This window comes from Penicillium oxalicum, chromosome III (assembly GCF_001723175.1).
Source record: "Penicillium oxalicum strain HP7-1 chromosome III, whole genome shotgun sequence".
NCBI lineage: Eukaryota > Fungi > Ascomycota > Eurotiomycetes > Eurotiales > Aspergillaceae > Penicillium > Penicillium oxalicum.
Window position 1 is genome coordinate 2,782,512 of NC_064652.1, and position 17,698 is coordinate 2,800,209.

General features: G+C 52.3%; 5 protein-coding genes across 5 annotated transcripts; 3 read left to right on the plus strand and 2 right to left on the minus strand.

Annotated features, from left to right (window-relative positions):
* Positions 1 to 4,670: 4,670 nt before the first annotated feature.
* POX_c04400 (Carboxypeptidase S1) lies at positions 4,671 to 6,857 on the plus strand (the record flags this gene model as incomplete). Its single annotated transcript, XM_050113280.1, has 8 exons — positions 4,671 to 5,010; positions 5,094 to 5,198; positions 5,254 to 5,370; positions 5,458 to 5,581; positions 5,645 to 5,660; positions 5,745 to 5,912; positions 5,980 to 6,133; positions 6,235 to 6,857. 8 exons carry the CDS (start codon positions 4,671 to 4,673, stop codon positions 6,855 to 6,857), a joined length of 1,647 nt encoding a protein of 548 aa, XP_049970836.1.
* A 946-nt stretch (positions 6,858 to 7,803) lies between these two features.
* Positions 7,804 to 9,603, minus strand: POX_c04401 (UNC93-like protein; the record flags this gene model as incomplete). Its single annotated transcript, XM_050113281.1, has 4 exons — positions 7,804 to 8,044; positions 8,108 to 8,203; positions 8,286 to 8,893; positions 8,965 to 9,603. 4 exons carry the CDS (start codon positions 9,601 to 9,603, stop codon positions 7,804 to 7,806), a joined length of 1,584 nt encoding a protein of 527 aa, XP_049970837.1.
* Positions 9,604 to 11,662: 2,059 nt separating this feature from the next.
* On the plus strand, positions 11,663 to 13,113 carry POX_c04402 (N-acetylglucosamine-6-phosphate deacetylase; the record flags this gene model as incomplete). Its single annotated transcript, XM_050113282.1, has 2 exons — positions 11,663 to 12,040; positions 12,178 to 13,113. 2 exons carry the CDS (start codon positions 11,663 to 11,665, stop codon positions 13,111 to 13,113), a joined length of 1,314 nt encoding a protein of 437 aa, XP_049970838.1.
* Positions 13,114 to 13,648: 535 nt separating this feature from the next.
* On the minus strand, positions 13,649 to 15,421 carry POX_c04403 (uncharacterized protein; the record flags this gene model as incomplete). Its single annotated transcript, XM_050113283.1, has 3 exons — positions 13,649 to 14,311; positions 14,386 to 15,102; positions 15,158 to 15,421. The coding sequence occupies 3 exons, from the start codon at positions 15,419 to 15,421 to the stop codon at positions 13,649 to 13,651; spliced, it is 1,644 nt and encodes a 547-aa protein (XP_049970839.1).
* A 1,496-nt stretch (positions 15,422 to 16,917) lies between these two features.
* On the plus strand, positions 16,918 to 17,493 carry POX_c04404 (uncharacterized protein; the record flags this gene model as incomplete). The annotated part of the gene is made up of 2 exons (XM_050113284.1): positions 16,918 to 17,107; positions 17,168 to 17,493. The coding sequence occupies 2 exons, from the start codon at positions 16,918 to 16,920 to the stop codon at positions 17,491 to 17,493; spliced, it is 516 nt and encodes a 171-aa protein (XP_049970840.1).
* Positions 17,494 to 17,698: the final 205 nt, after the last annotated feature.

Genomic DNA, 17,698 nt, shown 5'->3' on the forward strand with positions numbered 1-17,698 from the left:
GTCTCCATCCCCCAGCTCGCTACCAGGTTGGGGTGGAGGATTGGTCGAAAGTACGGCCCCCCTCTTTTCCACAGACCCAGCGCTGCTGATACCCTGCTCCGATAAGAGGGGTTGAACACGAGGCCCATGTAGTGTTGCTTCTGCTGCCTTCAACAAGGATCTTTCCAGCTTCAGCTTGGGGAGCCTTGACTCGAAAATGGATTATGGCTAGCCTGAGGTGTGTGGATGGCGCATCTTGGGGGTTCCTGGTTCGTCGTAATCCAACCGCGCAGGATGCCGTGTGCATGATGCGCATCGCGACATTGGCTCACGCCGACGAGGCGAAGCGCGCTAAGTTGGTTGAACTGGAGCTAGCTGGGAGATTGCATATCTTTGACCAGGATTTCAAATCTGCCTTGCCGTCTAGAGGCTGGGAGGTCAATCTACTTGGTAAGTGATTGTTCCCAGTCCAAGTCAACACTAGATGATATAGCGTATAGCTCGCATGGCAGAGCTACTGCCGATCCAGAGAAAGATGACCGGGGGTTGGTCCTGTAGAGCGCTGTTCTGGCACGAAGCGCCGGGAAGAAATAGGTGAGTAGCGCAAAGCAAGTGGGAAACGCCGGGCATTGGCATGGGTTGGTGAAGCTTTCCCCCTCTCCGAATATTTTTATGGTTCTCTGTTGGAGGTCTGGCAGTCATGTGATAGTCTAAAGATTCATCTTTCTTCTCGTGAGTCTTTCCTTTTTCTCCCTTCCTTTTCCTTTTCTCTCCATCTTCTTTTCCCATGAATCCTTCTTGCTTCTTCACAGATCACCAATTAAGCTGGTCTACTCTCTCTTACTCCCCTGCGTAGCCATGAATTCTTACAGACGAAACGCTCATATTATAACCAGCGTGGCAAAATCTGGACTCTCCTAAATAGTAAGACATTTATATCGCCTCTGCGGCAATCTCTTCATTTTCTCCCTAGCATTTTTGATGCGCTTTATTGTCTGAGTCAAGTCTCACGTAGATCTTCATTCCCAGGATATCCCATTTTGTATCTTTTTTTCTTTTGAAAGATAGGTCCAGCTAGAACAACAATCAAGTCGAGTATCTCCGGCTTCGCCTCAACTGTAGCGGGCCTGCTGAGCTCTGTTCATCACGTGAATAGTGATGTTTTCGGATTTGTGAGGGTGATTGCGCCAGATTGACCGTATCCCAGTTGATTCTTGACCCATTGAACCCGCTCTGTTGTGACTAGAGAGCTCTGAAGTTGTAATTGGGGTCACATCCTCCAGGTAGCCACTCTCATTAGTGTTCTACTCGCTACATGCATTTGCAAGCCGCGTATATGTTGTATGGCACTCCCAGGTTAGCTATGTACCCTCTGGTCAGTGCTAAGTAATTCAAACTTAATTCTCGATGCGCAGGATATATAACTTTCGATCGGTAGGGCTTACAGTATAGTATCGTTGCGATTTTCGAGTTAGTTTTGAGCTTTGGTAGCCCGGTCACCTTTCTACAAAACAAAAACAATACGTTTGTTGGTTGTAAAAATAGAAAATATGTTCAGCCCACTTTCCCGTCTTGCTATACCTTGGGATAAGCTGTCTGGCAGATGGTGTGGTGACACACTGCAAGGTTAATATCTTATATGAGATGCAATACGCTGAGAAAAGTAGCTGAGCCAGAAATACAAGCTTATTGACGGCAAGAGTCTTGAATAATGCTAAAGTCAGAGCATCACCTGGTTTGTATGTTGAATTGGCTGAGGTTGAACCGGCTCGAAAACATCATTTGCACCTCGATCTTATCTACCTAGTTCAGGAGGTGAATAAGCAGCGTGACGCCCTGTTGTTCACAAATCGAAAAGAAAACTCTTGTTACCGCGACAGTTCAGCTTTGACGGAACTTGGATTTAACTTACTGCTGTGTGACTTGAGACATCGCATTTGTTCCTAAAATGATCAATACTGTGCCGAGCAAATACCTGCCTATCTGGTATTCAGCTTATGGTTCGGGCGGTGTTTTAGATGTGGTGACTAGCGATCGGCGTCTCGCAGAACCGGCCCACTAGATAGTGTCATATCTCGAGTCTTTGGACTGGAACTCCTTTAGTTGGCGCTAATGTAGGCGGAACACGTGGGAAATATTGAGGCTCCGCTCCGTTGAACTGCCGGAGACTAACGAGATGAAGGCTTTTTTTTCAAAAAAAAAAATATTAAGGCATGGTGTATAAAGATACTCCATTACAGCTCCAGAGCTGGAACTATCTGTCATTCATCACTGAGCTTGTCTTATCATTGCAGTAAACTACCTCGTGTATCATATGTATTCAATTTACTTGCACGCTCGGTACCCATTCATTCATCGGTCTGCCTGTCTTGCCATGCGTATCATTTCTCGACAAAGACGCCAGTATATCTTCACATACTCAGGTCTTTTTGCTCGCCCGGCCGAGGCAAACCAAAGAATTTCTCTCCAAGGTCAGGAAGTATTCCGACGCGCGCTTTGAAACACTCGTGCTGAAAGCCAGGACACTAGAACAGAAAGAGTCCCGGATCAACCACACAAGTCGGCCAGGTTGGAAAAGCCCGCAAATCAAGATTTGGGAATACTGGGACCTTGGGAACAGTGTCAATTCTTCAACTAGTTCACTTGGAGAGGACATATTTATGATTGTACCGATACCACGGGATGGGGAAAAAAAACTTGCCTCTGCCCACCACCAGCAGACTCAGTTTCCACTCTTCTTCGGTCTTCCAATTAATCAGTAAGGTTACTGACATCGGTGGTGAGGATTAGGTACGGCTCGTGGGGCCAAAGTGTCAACTGTCAACCTGCCAAGTACGTGCCCGTCCAACGACCTTCTGGAGAAGTTCAAGTTCTCACCAACACCGCAGCTCATTATGGCTTTCTCCGCAATGCAAGAATGTTTACTTTCTTGAGAGACAGGCCAATATCGCATGGCTCTCGGCCAAGTTGCGATATCCGCTTGAATGATGAATCTACGAGTGACTACCAGATGTGGATCAGACACTTGATTTCAGGGTCCAGTACACGTTCTGCTTTTAAATCCATGCAGAGTCTTGATAAGCCTACGAACACCCTGAGAAGTCAGCCGCACAACGTTTTACTTGGAGAAAAGCGCCATGAATTGATGACTTTAAACTCCTCGCGGGTAAATTGATTGTGCATGGCGAATGCAGGCTGAGAAGCCCAAAATGAGGAATGATGCGAGAAACTCGGTGGAAGCTTGAACCCCGCATTTGATGGGATCTTTTCATTTGCAAGATTCATCCTGCCAAGTTTTCTTGTGAGAAAAAGAAAGGCAGAGGCAAGACTAGCGGCTCGGGGCTAAAACGGGAGACCGGCCTCGATCTACCTACCCCATTCAAGCTGCACAGTGACATCTTCTCGACTCGCACCCTTGGAGGCTAACATGACCTACGCAGAATTTAATCGGCATTGTTTTTAGGCAGCAAAGCGAGTTCAACTGGGTCGCTCTGAATGCTCGCGTGCCATCCATGATCGCTTGATACCTAATAAGGAATCTGTTTAATGATATCGATGGCTTGTTCTGCCTTCTCCTCGATCCATTCAAATAGGTCGTAGCCACCAGCATTGGGGTGAGAGAATCGGAAAGCAACTCAAGGGTTCGGGTGGGCCATTTGTGTGGCTCTCGGTTGGAGAGTAGATAAAGCGATGTCTGTGCAGAGGCGGTGTTGATTGTCGTCCAGCAATGATCAGCAATGATGGCATTATCGCATGACCATCGAAGATATCGCGTCGCACGGATTTATTTTCCTCTCTCTCTCCTTTTTCTTCCATCCTCCGAGACCCTGTCCACCTCGGGGATTCCACCCTGATGATTGGTTTTCAAGGGTCCAATATCTTAGCGCGTGCCGATCATTGCCTCCCTCATTCACTGCCCCCAAATCTCGTTATCAGGACCGATTCGCATGGTTAGTCATCGCCTCATCGCCCGGCAGGTTGTCGGTTCTCAGACTCGCCCGACTTTCACCATTGGGGAAAGACCAAAGCAAGGAGAAGGGTCCCCCTGCGCTATCATGCAAGCCTTGGTGGAGGGCCTTGCCGAGCCTCTGCCCGGTTGGCTGACTCTTGGCTGAGTTTTGGCTGTGGCGGACATGGTGGTCGTCTTCTTCCGAGGCGAACAGACTGGTGGAGCTTTGGAATCTCGCCATCGCATCCACCGATTCGAGCGATACCACCCTTCCCCGGAGCTCCTGCGGAGATGGCTGCAGAGAGGATCCACGAGCGGTGCAGCCGCGTCTATGACTGGCGGCTCTCGCTGAGGGGCACCGTCTTGGCTCTCTCTTGGTCCGCTTGCCTTTAATCCTGGAGAGGAAGTTGGGTTGGAATTGAGTCACAGCAATGACGATGCTCGCACAAATTTCCATCCGGATCGTGCTGGACTATCCGGATCATATCCAATTTGGAGTAATCTCGCTGGTCGATCGTACAGTAGAGGTGTCTTGGCGCAATAAACAACTCATCCTCACCTCGGTGAGGGGGAGGTTAGGCAAGATCTCCGCAGCCTCGAGTCGTGAGTGTTAGTATTTAAGGGCCCCCGGATGCGTGCGCTCGGTCTGAGTTGAGGTTGTTTACGTCTTCTCGTCGAGGCCGCTTCTTTTTTTTGTTCTTTTCTTTCTGTAGCCGGCAAGGTCGTGAAGAGAGTTCCAGTCATGCGTACCTTCAGTCTCCTGCCATTGGCACTGCCTCTTGTAGCTGCCGCCTCTCTGCCCTGGGAAGAGATTGCTCGTCGTCAGCTGCCTAACGAGCCCACTGATATCAAGACCATCAAAACGGCGAACAATGTCACAATCCGATACAAGGAGCCCGGCAAGGAAGGTGTCTGTGAGACAACTCCCGGTGTCAACTCGTATTCTGGTTATGTCGACCTGAACGAGCATGCGCATACCTTCTTCTGGTTCTTCGAGGCTCGCAAAAATCCCGAGACTGCCCCGATCACTCTGTGGTTGAACGGCGGTCCCGGTAGTGACTCGCTCATCGGTCTGTTTCAGGGTAAGTTGGAATGCAAAGATTGCGACGAAAAAAAACAATTAAAACCCCGGACGTAAATGAGTTGATACTAACCTTTCTGCCAGAACTTGGTCCTTGCAGCGTCAATGAAAAGAACGAGACTGTGCTGAACCCTCACTCATGGAACGAGGTGTCGAACATGCTGTTCCTGTCTCAGCCTCTGGGCACTGGTATGGAAAAGTGCACCCTTTCCCAAAGAAGAAGCCCACTCCTAACCATCCATAGGTTTCTCATATGCGGACAAGGCTCCTGGCTCTCTCAACCCCTACACTGGTGTGGTTGAGAACGCAGACTTTGCGGGTGTCGATGGTCGTTATCCCGTCATCAATGCCTCTATGATCGGTATGTGTTTGCCGTGAAAGTTATCTCTTCTTTTACCTTTTTTTCTCTCCCTCTCTCTCGGAGCCGGAACTAATCGGGGTTTCAAAGACACCACTGTTCTCGCCGCGGAAGCCACCTGGGAAGTCCTGCAGGGATTCCTGAGTGGTTTGAGCAAGCTCGACTCCAAGGTCAAATCCAAGAGTTTCAATCTGTGGACTGAGAGTTACGGAGGGTAAGTTCGGACCTCATCATGTGAATCCTAGTTTGTAGGCGGTGACGCTAATGATTTGGACAGACACTACGGCCCTGCTGTAAGTCGGACGCGATTTGAAACCGATTCCTCTCTATTTCACTCCGGTGAACGATCTCACCGATACTGACCCTGGATATATCAGTTCTACGACCACTTCATGAAGGAGAATGAGAAGATTGCCAGCGGCTGCACCGAGGGCGTCGAGATTGAATTCAACACTCTCGGAATCATCAACGGAATCATCGACGAGGCCATCCAGGCTCCTTACTACCCCGAGTTTGCCCGCCACAACACCTACGGCATTGAAGCTGTATGTTTATCCTCAACTCTTTTCGCCCCCTTCGTCATAAGCAGAGTCATACTGATCACTAAAATAGGTCAATGAGACTGTATACAACTACATGAAGTTTGCAAACAACATGCCCAACGGATGCCAGGATCAGGTCATGTCCTGCAAGTACAGCAACCGCACTTCCATGGCCGACTTTGCTCTCTGCAGCGAAGCCACCAACATGTGCCGTGACAACGTCGGTACGTCGGGCTCTTCCATCTTACCACTATTGGCTTGCACTCGCGCAATTCATCGCGTAATATACTAATCACCTTTCTCTTTGTTTTTTTCTCTCTCATAGAGGGCCCATACTACCAATTCAGTGGCCGCGGCACTTATGATATCCGCCACCCACGCAACGACCCAACCCCTCCCGAGTATTACCAGAACTACCTCGCCAAAGACGAAGTCATGAACGCCCTCGGCGTCGACCTGAACTACACCCAATCCAGCTCTGAAGTCTACTACGCCTTCCAACAGACCGGCGACTTTGTCTGGCCCAACTTCAAAGAAGATCTCGAGGACGTCCTCAAGCGCAACATCCGCGTGGCCCTCATCTACGGCGACGCCGACTACATCTGCAACTGGTTCGGTGGCGAGGCAGTCTCCCTGCAAACCGAGTTCAAGCACAGCAAGCAGTTCCGCAAGGCGGGCTATGCGCCGTTCATGGTCGACGGGGTCGAGTACGGTGAGACTCGCGAGTATGGCAACTTCTCGTTCACCCGCGTGTACGAGGCCGGTCACGAAGTGCCGTACTATCAGCCCGTTGCGTCTCTGCAGCTGTTCAACCGCACCCTGAACGGGTGGGAGTTGTCGAAGGGCGAGAAGAAGTTGACGGGGTCTTCTGGGACGGATGGTCCTGCGCATGCGACTCATACGGCGCCGTCGGTGGCTTTGCCGACGCCCACTAAGACGGGAAACTGAGTTGAGTTGGTGTGATGAATCGAGGATGTTGTGTGGGATGAGTGGCAGGGAGTCCTTGGAGGAATTCAAGTGGGATTTTGGGGGTACCCCCTCCCCCCCCCGGTCTATCATGATTATGACGATGATAATGATGATTCGATCTTGATGTACATATGTGGAGTGTATAGTATACCCGCTATTAAGAGCGGGAGTATATAGCTCTTGCCTAATGTGTGAATTGTGTGAAAGGTCTATGGAACCATAGGCGACTAGGTATTTTGTTTTTCTCCCTTTGGAGATTTGATTTATACACTGGGGGATCGTATATGGTCAGGAACTTAGTCTTACTAGGTCTTCAACTAATTTGGTTATATGGGTAAAAGCTCAACCCTATTCAGGTGGGTTATAACCACAAGTCCCGACACCAACACCGCTAGACCACCCATATACCACACCTGGACCATGTCGTATACATATATCTTTGTATACAGATTCTCGAGAAAAAACCAGTTGAATGGAACCCGAGATTAATAGATGACTGCCCTGTTTGACTTCTAAGCAGAAATTTACAGGTGGGTATACTTGTACCTACATCCCTACAAAGAGTAAAAATTCTACTCAAAACTCCATCAAGAGCGGTGCAAATCATGTATCATTGGGATTAGAATTTTCTCTCCCCCGCACCGAGTTAAATGAAAAGAAGAAGAAAAAAATCAAACCAAAAGATGCCAGGACCCATGGTATAATACATAAACAGCGACCGGATCCGTGGTATGCTAAATAAAAGAAATGAGAAAGAAAACTCCCGAAAGGAAATGCAAAGGAAACATGTTGACAAGAGCAGATTAACAGAGCAGGTATGGTAAGGTATCGAATCCATGAATGACGTATGAGGAAAATGTCGTGTGTAACAGGAATGGAACGGGATGGCCCGATATGATGCGGTACGTGAGAAGAAGGGGATCAGTTACACCTTGCCAGCGCTACTGTCGCCATTGTCCTGTTCGGCATGCGGTTTGTCATGCGTCAACTCAGTACCACCCAAGACTTCAGCGGTGGTCTGATCTGAGAGACGAAGATCCTCGGCCACGTCGGTATGCTCCTTGATCTTCCGGAAAATGACCGGAGAGGCGATGCACATGCTGCCCAGAAGGAGGCCCCAGCAGGAAGCGAACTCGGTCATGTATGGGGTTTTTTGGGCATCCATGCTGTTTCAATGTTTAGAAAGGAGGTTCAAACGATTCGGGGCTGTGTCGGTATAAATGACTTACCGCCACATGCCGGCCGCACCGGCCGATTGAATGCCTTTGTAGAATCCGGCAAAGTTGGCCAGTTTGCGGGCATTGTTGGATAGAGATCCCATGTACCTACTCGGCAACAATGTCAGTATACCCCTCTGAGGAGAGTTGGACAGAAGGTGTGAAAAAAAAAAGACGCGATGGGACCCACCAGTAAGTGCATGTTTGAAAAGCAGCATCGTAGAAGCCGTAGAACATGTACAGAAACATCGGGCCGATGTAGCTGCTGTCGGTAAAGTCCGTGTCGGCCTTGACGGTTTCTCGAGTATACCGTTTCTGGAATGCGTAACCGCCACCCCAGACACCCAGAGTGATAGCCATGAGAAGCGCAAAGTTGATCTTGGCGCGAGTGGGCCGCGAAAAACACTTCATGTCCAACAGTTGACCAAACACGAACGCGCCCACCATCTGCATCAGCCAGTACAGCAGGCTGTTCAACGCGCGGGTGCGCACTGTGAAATAGGCGAGGTTCACCGCGTTGAAGTGATATCCGTAGAACCAGTTACTGGCCAAGAACATGGGAAACATCAAAACGATGTACGAGTCGCTCCGGAGGGTCTCCCACAGACCGAGGAATTCGGACTTCCAAGTTGGATTCTTGATGACGATCACACGAGAGCCGTCGTTACGCTTGACGTATTTGGAATCCACCAGCAGCCAGCACATCACGAATCCAATTGCCATCAAGACCAGGAAAGCGATGTACGTGCCGTTGTTGACGCTCCCGGCCGTGTTGTGCATATTTTGACCCAGAGGGACCTGTTTGGGTGGGTGACCATACTCAGCACTCGGATCTCTCGTTCCGAAGGGAGGTAACTCGATCAACTTACCAAGCTGCCAATGACACCACCGAGATTGAAGATGACCCAGAAGATTGCAATGTACTTGCCCTTTTCATGCTCGTGAGGGTAACTCATCATCACGGCCCCCTGGGCGCACCATAAGAGACCGGCGCAGACACCCAGCAAGGCGCCCGAAAAGATCAAGAATCCGGCATTCTGGTTGATGTTGTAGGAGAGCAGAGCGGCCGTGTAGAGGAAGTATCCAAATCCGCCCAAGGACAGTGTGATCCGCAGACCCACCCGGTTGGCAATGGAGCCGGCAAAGAATCCGACGACGGCAAAGGTGCTATACAAGGCGGTATTGGCGTTATTCACATCGGTCGGGTTCACCTGGCCACCGCCCCCGAGACCCGTGACGGCGTTGTACATGCCCGGACAGAGAAAGCAGACAAACGAGACGAGATAGAGTTGGACCTCTGGCGAGGCGAACCAGGGTGCTTGGTAGTTGCCGACTTTGAACAGTGGCTTGTACATCCATGGTTTCCCCTCGACATGACGACCTGTTGCCGATTCGGGATCTTCCACATTGATGGAGAGTGGTTTCTCTCGAGGCGTGAATGAGCTCTGGACTGGCGTCTGTTGCTCCGACCAGGTTGACTCTGGCGGAGGTGGAGGAGTCGTCGCCATGATGTGCGACAGAGGAATATGCAAGGAGAGACGAGGGAGGGGGACTTGGGGGAGATGATGGTAAAAACGCTGGTAGTCCTTGTCCAGAGGTCGAGACTCCGTCGCGCGAGACACCGCTGATGACGATAGAACTCACGATGTGAAAGTAGGGGCTCTGGAATGTTGAGTCTCCTTTTTCACCCGGATTTGTTGTGTCTTTTCCACTTCCTTGTTTCTTTTTTCGGCCACACTGCCACGTGCGTGTCTAGACTGATCCAAGGATACCTGCAGACCAGCAATAAGACCGGGACCAAGACAGAGAAGCTCGATTTCTGCTTCTGGCATGCGCAGTCATCGGCGAGCGAGACGGTCTGGATTTATGAAGAGAGCGAGTCGATTGTCGTGCGGCTAATTCACACGGGCACAGCCATTTTTGGGGGGGTCAGACGCTCATAGGTTCCGATCGGAGTAAGCTATGGAGACGCTAGTAGATAAGAGTTCAGAGCGCCAGCCAACCGCGCAGCCATAACCGTAGCCGAGTGAGCGCTGACAAGGACAATAATAGGAGGGGTGATACTGGTGATGGTGACGATGATAGTTTCTCAGGACCCAAGTGGCACAGCCGTCAATGAGACGCTGGGTTCGGACTCATGCCACCCATTGGAGCAGAGGCGAATGAGAAAGTCCCGACAAACGTGCTTTTCCCCGCATCGATCAAAAGACGGGGTCGAATTGTGGGTAACTCAGGGTTGCTGCAACTACAGAGTATGTCCACAAAACAGATGATAGTAGTAGTCTGTATGTAACGGCTGAAAATCTAATTGTTCTACGCTTCCACGGTGCCAATATGGGGAAGAGCCGAGATGTCCTAGCGCCGTGGGCCGTCTGGAGTCGCCCCAGACTCACCGGGAGATCTGGAGGAACGGAATACCTATGGATCGAGTGACTAACATAATTTTGGAGGGTCACTCCTGCCTAGAAAGTGGATTCGTCGAGAGAGAAATGGAGTACCCATCACGTAAGGCCAAGTGGGCGCACGCGCGCGCGCGCGCGCGCGAGAGAGAGAGAGAGAGAGAGAGAGAAAGATGATGGCCGAGGTGCAACGGAGGAAAGCAGACAAGTAGACTTGGAGAGATATGAGAGATCCACCGGACGAGACGGAGGATGTGGATGGGCCCGAATGCGACCGCACGCTGAAGGTCGCATTCTGAGCCTCTGCCGGAGTGCAACTCTACCGCCGCATGCGGGGGCCAGTACCATACCAATGGTTGGTATTGTACAGTACGCTGCATACAATACTGTAAATACGAGGCTACGAACATCCCCCCACTGTGGATAAATTACTGCATGGCCATGCTACTCTAATTCCTACGGTAGTTCCTCCTCTGCAGCCATGACTTGTCAACAGGGACCCTTCATAGACAGCTGGCAGTGGTCACTCATTCCAAGGCTTGAGCTATTCAGAGACCCCCCATTTCAGGTTTGAGGCAGAGTTTCTGGTCTTGATGTTGTAAATCTCCTGGTAATTTCCGTCGACACCAAAGTATTGCGGCAGGATTACTCCCCGAGTGCCGCTCAACTGCTGTAGTTCTATACCACCTCGGCATGCCGATGTCACCTCTCTCGCTCTCGCGCTCTCTCGCTCTGCGTGGACCACTGGACGCTCTGTAAGGCTGGAGGTTACATCATCGCGCAGTCGGTTGGAGAGGTTCCTCTCCCAACTATCTCTTTGTCCACAAAGATGACGACTACCTCTTGGTCAATCATGTTGCCCGGTCCCTGGTACCTGAAGGTACATCAAATTCATAGAACGTAGGAAGAATAGAGAAAAAAAAATAAGTGGAAGCTCTCTCCGTTCCTCGATTCTCGCTTTTTGGATTCTTTCCTTCATGCCAGTAGATACATTAGTTTTGCGCGGCACCTGACTCTTCGATTCTCTCTCTCTCTCTCACTCACTCACACACACTCTCTCTTTGGGACATTGCTTCACTCTTGCTGTTCGGACGTCTGTTCCTTTCCAACTCCCTCTCTCCCCTTACGCCTCTCCATCTCTGTCGACGGTCTCTATTCACACATCACCATGCCGGGGAAAACAACATCCCCCATCATGCCGCGGATCACCAAGTTCACCAACTGTCGCCTCGTGCGCGGGTCGGACTTGGTCGAACAAGATCTCTGGATCGACTCGTTGACTGGCAAGATTCTCAAGGACCAAGAGGCCTTTTACGAGCTACATCTGTCTCCGGATGAGATCATCGACCTGGGGGGCCGCATCCTCGCCCCCGGTCTGATTGACACGCAGTTGAACGGAGCTCAGGGTTTTGACTTTTCGGTTCCCTGTGAAACCAAGGAGCAGTACGACGAGGGTCTGCGCCTGGTCAACCAGGGCCTGGCTCGCACGGGAGTCACTTCATACTTGCCGACGGTGGTGAGCTCCACGCCCGAGGTGTACTGGAAGGTAAGATACACAACCAAGGCTACACCACCTCCTTGCACGATTGATGGGGTCTTTTCCTCTCTCTCTCTCTCTCTCTCTCTCTCTCTCTCTCTCTCTCTCGGTAGATACTAACCTTTTGCCCTCTCGCGTCGGTGTAGGTCCTCCCTTCTCTTGGCCCGACAGCATCGACGCACCGTGCCGAAGACGGCGCCGAATCCCTCGGTGCTCACGTCGAAGGTCCCTTCATCAGCCCCGGCCGCAATGGCATCCATAAACCAGAAGTTCTTCGAGCCGCAGACTCCTACGATGACCTCCTCCACTGCTACGGCGCCGAGCATCTCGCCCCACCATCCAGCACCTCGTCACCCTCATTCACCTCCCCGATCAAAATGATCACCGCGGCCCCCGAAGTAGGCGCCATGATGTCGCAGATCCCCCGCATCGTCGACACAGGCATCATCTACTCCATCGGTCACTCGGACGCAACCTATGAACAAGCCGTCACGGCCACCAACCAAGGCGCTCGGATGATCACACATCTCTTCAACGCCATGCGACCTTTCTACCACCGCAACCCAGGCGTCTTTGGGCTGCTGGGCCGCAGCGAACGTCGTCGTCCATTCTACGGCGTCATCGCCGACGGGATTCACCTGCACCCCACCTCCATTAAGATCGCGTACAATGCCCACCCAGACGGTCTGGTCCTCGTCACCGATGCAATGCGCCTGTGCGGCCTCCCCGACGGAGTGTACGAATGGACCAATGGCGAACGTATCGTCAAGACGGGCGCACGATTGACGCTGGAAGGCTCCGACAAGATTGCCGGCTCGTCCGCCACACTCATCGAATGTGTGAATAATTTCCGGCGGTGGTCGGGCGCGAGTACCGCGGATGCGATCAATGCGGCGACGGCGGTCCCGGCGCGACTTTTGGGACTGGAGAAAGTCAAGGGGTGTCTGGATGCCGGGGCGGATGCGGATCTGGTGGTCTTGGGCGAGACGGATGATCCGGACTCGGGGCGGACCTTGACGGTGGACCAGGTGTGGAAGTTTGGAATTAAGATTCATGATGCTGAGAAGACTGCTGCGGTTTAGAAGGGGGAGGAGTCCGGGGGAAGTGGTATCACCAGATTTTATTTCTTGAAGCGTGAAAGGAGTATCTTTGAATCACTGTTTGTGTTTATTTACCTGGTTGGAGGATTCGCTCTGGTTCAAATGTTTGTTTTTGTTTTTTTTTTTGAGGAAGATTTTTGGTAACTCTGCCTGGGCGAAGCTAATTGTATCCACATGATCGATGTTCATTTGGATTGTCAAAAAGAAGAAAAGAAAAATAGTTCAAAATCGTCATCAAATTCGTAATTGGTATTCAATATATAAAATTCGGGATGTCAAATCGTTCAGAACATGTGCTTCTTTTTTTTTCTCTTCAAACGTCTCTCGACAAATAAAAAGAGGACCGAGGAATGTGCAAAAAGGGAGAAGAAGAACACCGGATTGATCAGACAGGCCTGACATGCTTGATTGTACAAGACGGGAGGAAACGGGGGAGATTGGAAAGGGAGGGTAGGGGTGAAGAGGGTGGAGATCCGATGTTGGAGAGAGGATGATTGAAAGGGGGGGTAACGCTACTTTACAGACGAGGCTGCGAGCGAGTCCAGCCAGCCTCTTCCGCAATCAATTCGGCAGCACGCTCACCGATCGCCAGAACTGTGAGCATGGGGTTGATGGTGGGCATGTCTGGGAAGACACCGGCATCCGCGATTCGAACACCCTTGAGGCCGCGGATCTTGAGGGTCGGGTCGACCACCGCCATGGGGTCACGAGTCACGTCGCCCATCTTGGTGGTACCGGCCGGGTGGTACACGGTGTGCGCGACCCGACGGCCGTACTCGGACAGCGCCTCGTCAGACTGAACGTCCGGACCAGGCGCCACTTCGCGCTTGATCCACTCCTTGAAGGGGGACTGCTGGGCGATCTTACGGGCGGCCTTGAGACCGGCGACGATGGTGGCGGCGTCGTAGCCCTCGGGATCGGTGAAGTAGCGGAAATCCAGCGCGGGCTTCACGGAGGGGTCGGCGGAGGTCAGATACAGACGGCCACGGGAGCGCGGGCGGGGGATGTTGGGGGTCATGCAGAAGGCGTTAATGGGCTCGTCGTAGCCGAGGCGGGCGGTGTTGAGGGTGAAGGGGATCTGGTAGCAGTGCATCATGATGTCGGCAGCCCGGCCGTCGGATCCGGCCGCGTTGGCGGGTTCACGGCGCAGGAAAATGCCGGCGTCCGAGTCCATGGTGGTCTGGTTGGGAGGCACGGGATAGTTGAGTTCCCACATGATGATGCTCTCGGGTGGTCCAGCAGGTTCTCACCAACACCGGGGAGGTCCTTGACGACGGGGATGCCCAAGGAAGACAATTGCTCCTTGGGTCCCAGACCGGAGAGCATCATCAGACGAGGAGTGTCGACGGCACCGGCGCAGAGAATGGTCTCCTTCTTGGCGCGAAGAGTGTGCTTCACGCCCGACTGCAGAGTGACGTTGACCCCAGTGACCCGATCCCCCTCCACGTTGACCTTGGAGACCCAGGCATTGGTGAGGATGGTCAAGTTGGGGCGCTTCTCATCGCCACGGATGATGGGGTGGAGGTAGGCAACGGAGGCGCTGCTGCGACGGCCGTCATCCGGGTTGTACGAGACATTGAAGAAGCCCACGCCCTCGGTCAGCTCGCCCTTTTCACGAATGTCGGCATTGAAGTCCTCGATCACGGGGATGTTCATCGCGGTGGAGCAGGCTTGGATCCAGTCCTTGCAGAGCTGGTTGCGATGACGGGCGTGCACGGGCTGGAAAGTGTTGCGCAGACCATCGATCATGCGAGTGAAGGTTTCAAAGTCCCAGCCCTTGCAGCCCTTGGCGACCCAGGTCTTGCAATCATACTCGAAGGGGCGGAAGGAGATGAGTGTATTGTGACTGGAGCAGCCGCCCAGCACCTTGGCGCGGGAGTGACGGATGAAGCTGTTGCCTGTCGTAGTGGTAACGTAGCAGAGGATGTGAGCATTGTGAATCGGGCCGCAGACGAGGTTCGCAAAGAAGAACTGGGACAATTGGACGTCTCGTCTTTGGAATTTGTGGGGATTTTTTTTGTCACACTGTTGGGGGGAACGTACCGTTGGGTTGTTCAGTAGTAGGGTAATCATAGTCGAGCTCGCCGCCGAGCAGGTTCAACCACTCCTTCAAGTTGAGTACTCGATCATCGGTAAAGTCGCTAGGACCACCCTCGATGACCAGCGTGCGCTTGTTGGGGAGATACTGGGCCAAACGAGCGGCAATGACACAGCCTGCTGTGCCACCGCCGACGACAATGTAGTCGTAGCTGTTGACATCGAGCGACGGGAGGTCGTTGGTAGTCGCCATCTTCAGCCGGAACAGATCCAAATAAAGCTACGCAGGATGTATGGTGGGTGAGGGGGTGAGGGGTGAGACGAGGGGGGGAATGGACTAGTGTGAGGAGAGAAAATGAGGAGAAAGGAATGAAGGACCGGGCCGGCACTTCGTTATAAACCGACAAGATTCAGGACGAGTCCCATCTTCAATAGACTGAATTTGGGAGGATTCAAATTTTTAACGTGGTTTTTTTTTTTTCTCTTTCTCGACGTTTTCTGTTTCGGACGGGCTTCTCCAAGACGATCGAGGAGTCGAACCGTCGGCGGACATGGGTCTATCGGTCAAGATCGGGATCCGGTAATTGGTGCGAAGAGTCCGTCTTGGTCGGTCTTCTCGACGCAGTACCTTGATTCGGTAATGGGTTCAAGGCTCATCTCATCTCCCTGTCCATTCTTTTTCGCTCTTTTTGCTTTTTCCCTTGACCTCAAACCTTGCTCCTGCAGGCCCCGTCCGGTACAATGGCTCTGACTGGATGGGCTCCTCGAGGGTGGAGAGCAGAGGAGAGTCGAGGATGAGATAAACCCGTCCGACCAAGAGCCCCACCATTTTGACGGGCCTATCAGGTGGGGAGGCCACGAGTCGATGCATTTTTCGGGGCTCCATCCGAACGCCGCTGATTCGCATGGCGGATCTACAGGGCTAAGTGTCTCGTGCAAGCTAACAGTTGGGACCTGAACAAAAGTGGTGTTGAAGATGCAGAGTCATCCTGTCCGTCAGGTTCGAATCAGAATAAGGCCCCAAGCATGCTGGCGGTCACCAGAGCTGGATTCTTTGGAGGTCACCTAGGCAGGTTGATCCGATCCATCGATAGACCAAGGTCGGTTTGTGGCGTGATTCTGTTCGTCCGTGGTGAAGACGCTCGCTTGGGAATAGGCGGAAGCTTACGGTCGCCGGCCAGTTCACTGCCTCACGATAGGACGATCTATCTGAACCGTTGCGTTGCAGGATCGAGCGAGCGATCGGCCAAAGTTCATGGGCAGCGGCACTGACAAGTGAAATCCTCTCGGACTGGCATAGTCTTCAATGGCGTATCCTGCCTCTGCGGTACACATCGGTCGAGACGAAGGCCAAGACCGACTTTTGTTCGGCGGCCGGTCACGGGCGGCCCAGTCACCGCCCGTCCGTGAATCCTCCACCGCGTCCAGTACGTCATCATTCCCCGCTTCCCGTTTGAGAGTCACTCTCAGGCGGACTACGGCCGTCGGATGTGCCACTGCCGGACCTTATTGGTCCACTATTGGTCCAGTGCTACTTGCGTCTACTCTGGATCTTTTGTACTTTGGACTCGGTAGTTTGGTGCACACGATTGAAAACGACGCTTTTGTGCCCACCGGTCCAGCAATGATGAAGACCGCGAGTCCCAACGATCCCAGAGCATGCCAATGGCAATTAACGTCTCTAGCAGTCTCCGCATTTCTGATCCATAACGTAAACCGAAACCGGTTATGAACACGAGAACTCGAAACATGCCTCGGACAGAGGAACAAATGGCCGTGCGTGCTGAACTACCAAACTCTAGTCTCCTCTTCTGCGGGACTGCCAGAAAGTGCAGAAATGAGATATCACAGGCCCGACCGATGAAGAAGTATTCCCACCACACCTCCCCCCCCTTAAATGAGGTGACTTGTCTTGCCTCAGCCCTCGACCTCTCGTTCTGTCCGTGCTTTCCTACTGTATATACAGATGAAATGCTCCAATCGTAGCATGCCGATACAGATCCAAAGTCTAGCGACCGGAATCCTCGCCACCGAGTCATCGATATGCCGCGATCTTCCTCCACGGTCCTCCAGAGGATTACTCGGACACCGGCAGAGCAGCGGCTCGTGACTTGGACCGTTCTCAGAAAATGGGCAGGGCCCCATTGGCCATCCCCGGCAGTCTGGACCCCGCTAATGCACGGCGGCAATGCTAGTCCCAAAGAGTACAAGTCGCCGCGCTCGCCCCCACCACAAGACCGCCGACCTCATCCGGTGTACTTGCCCGACAGTCTTGCCCTTTTCACCAAGGCGGTCGCGCGGTTCTGGGGGGTTGCCGCCGAGTGAGCGTGGCTGATGTGCATTTGCCCCGGAATCCATCAACGTCCGGGACATGGACCGCGAAGAACCGAGGGTGAAAGAAAAAAACACCAAAAACCAAAAAAGAGAAGATACTCCAGATTGAAAAGAAAAGACACAAAATGAGAATAAAAAAAACCAGGCTAAAAGGGTAGTGAAGAAGCTTTGGTTGTTTGAGTAACTCCGATTGCCT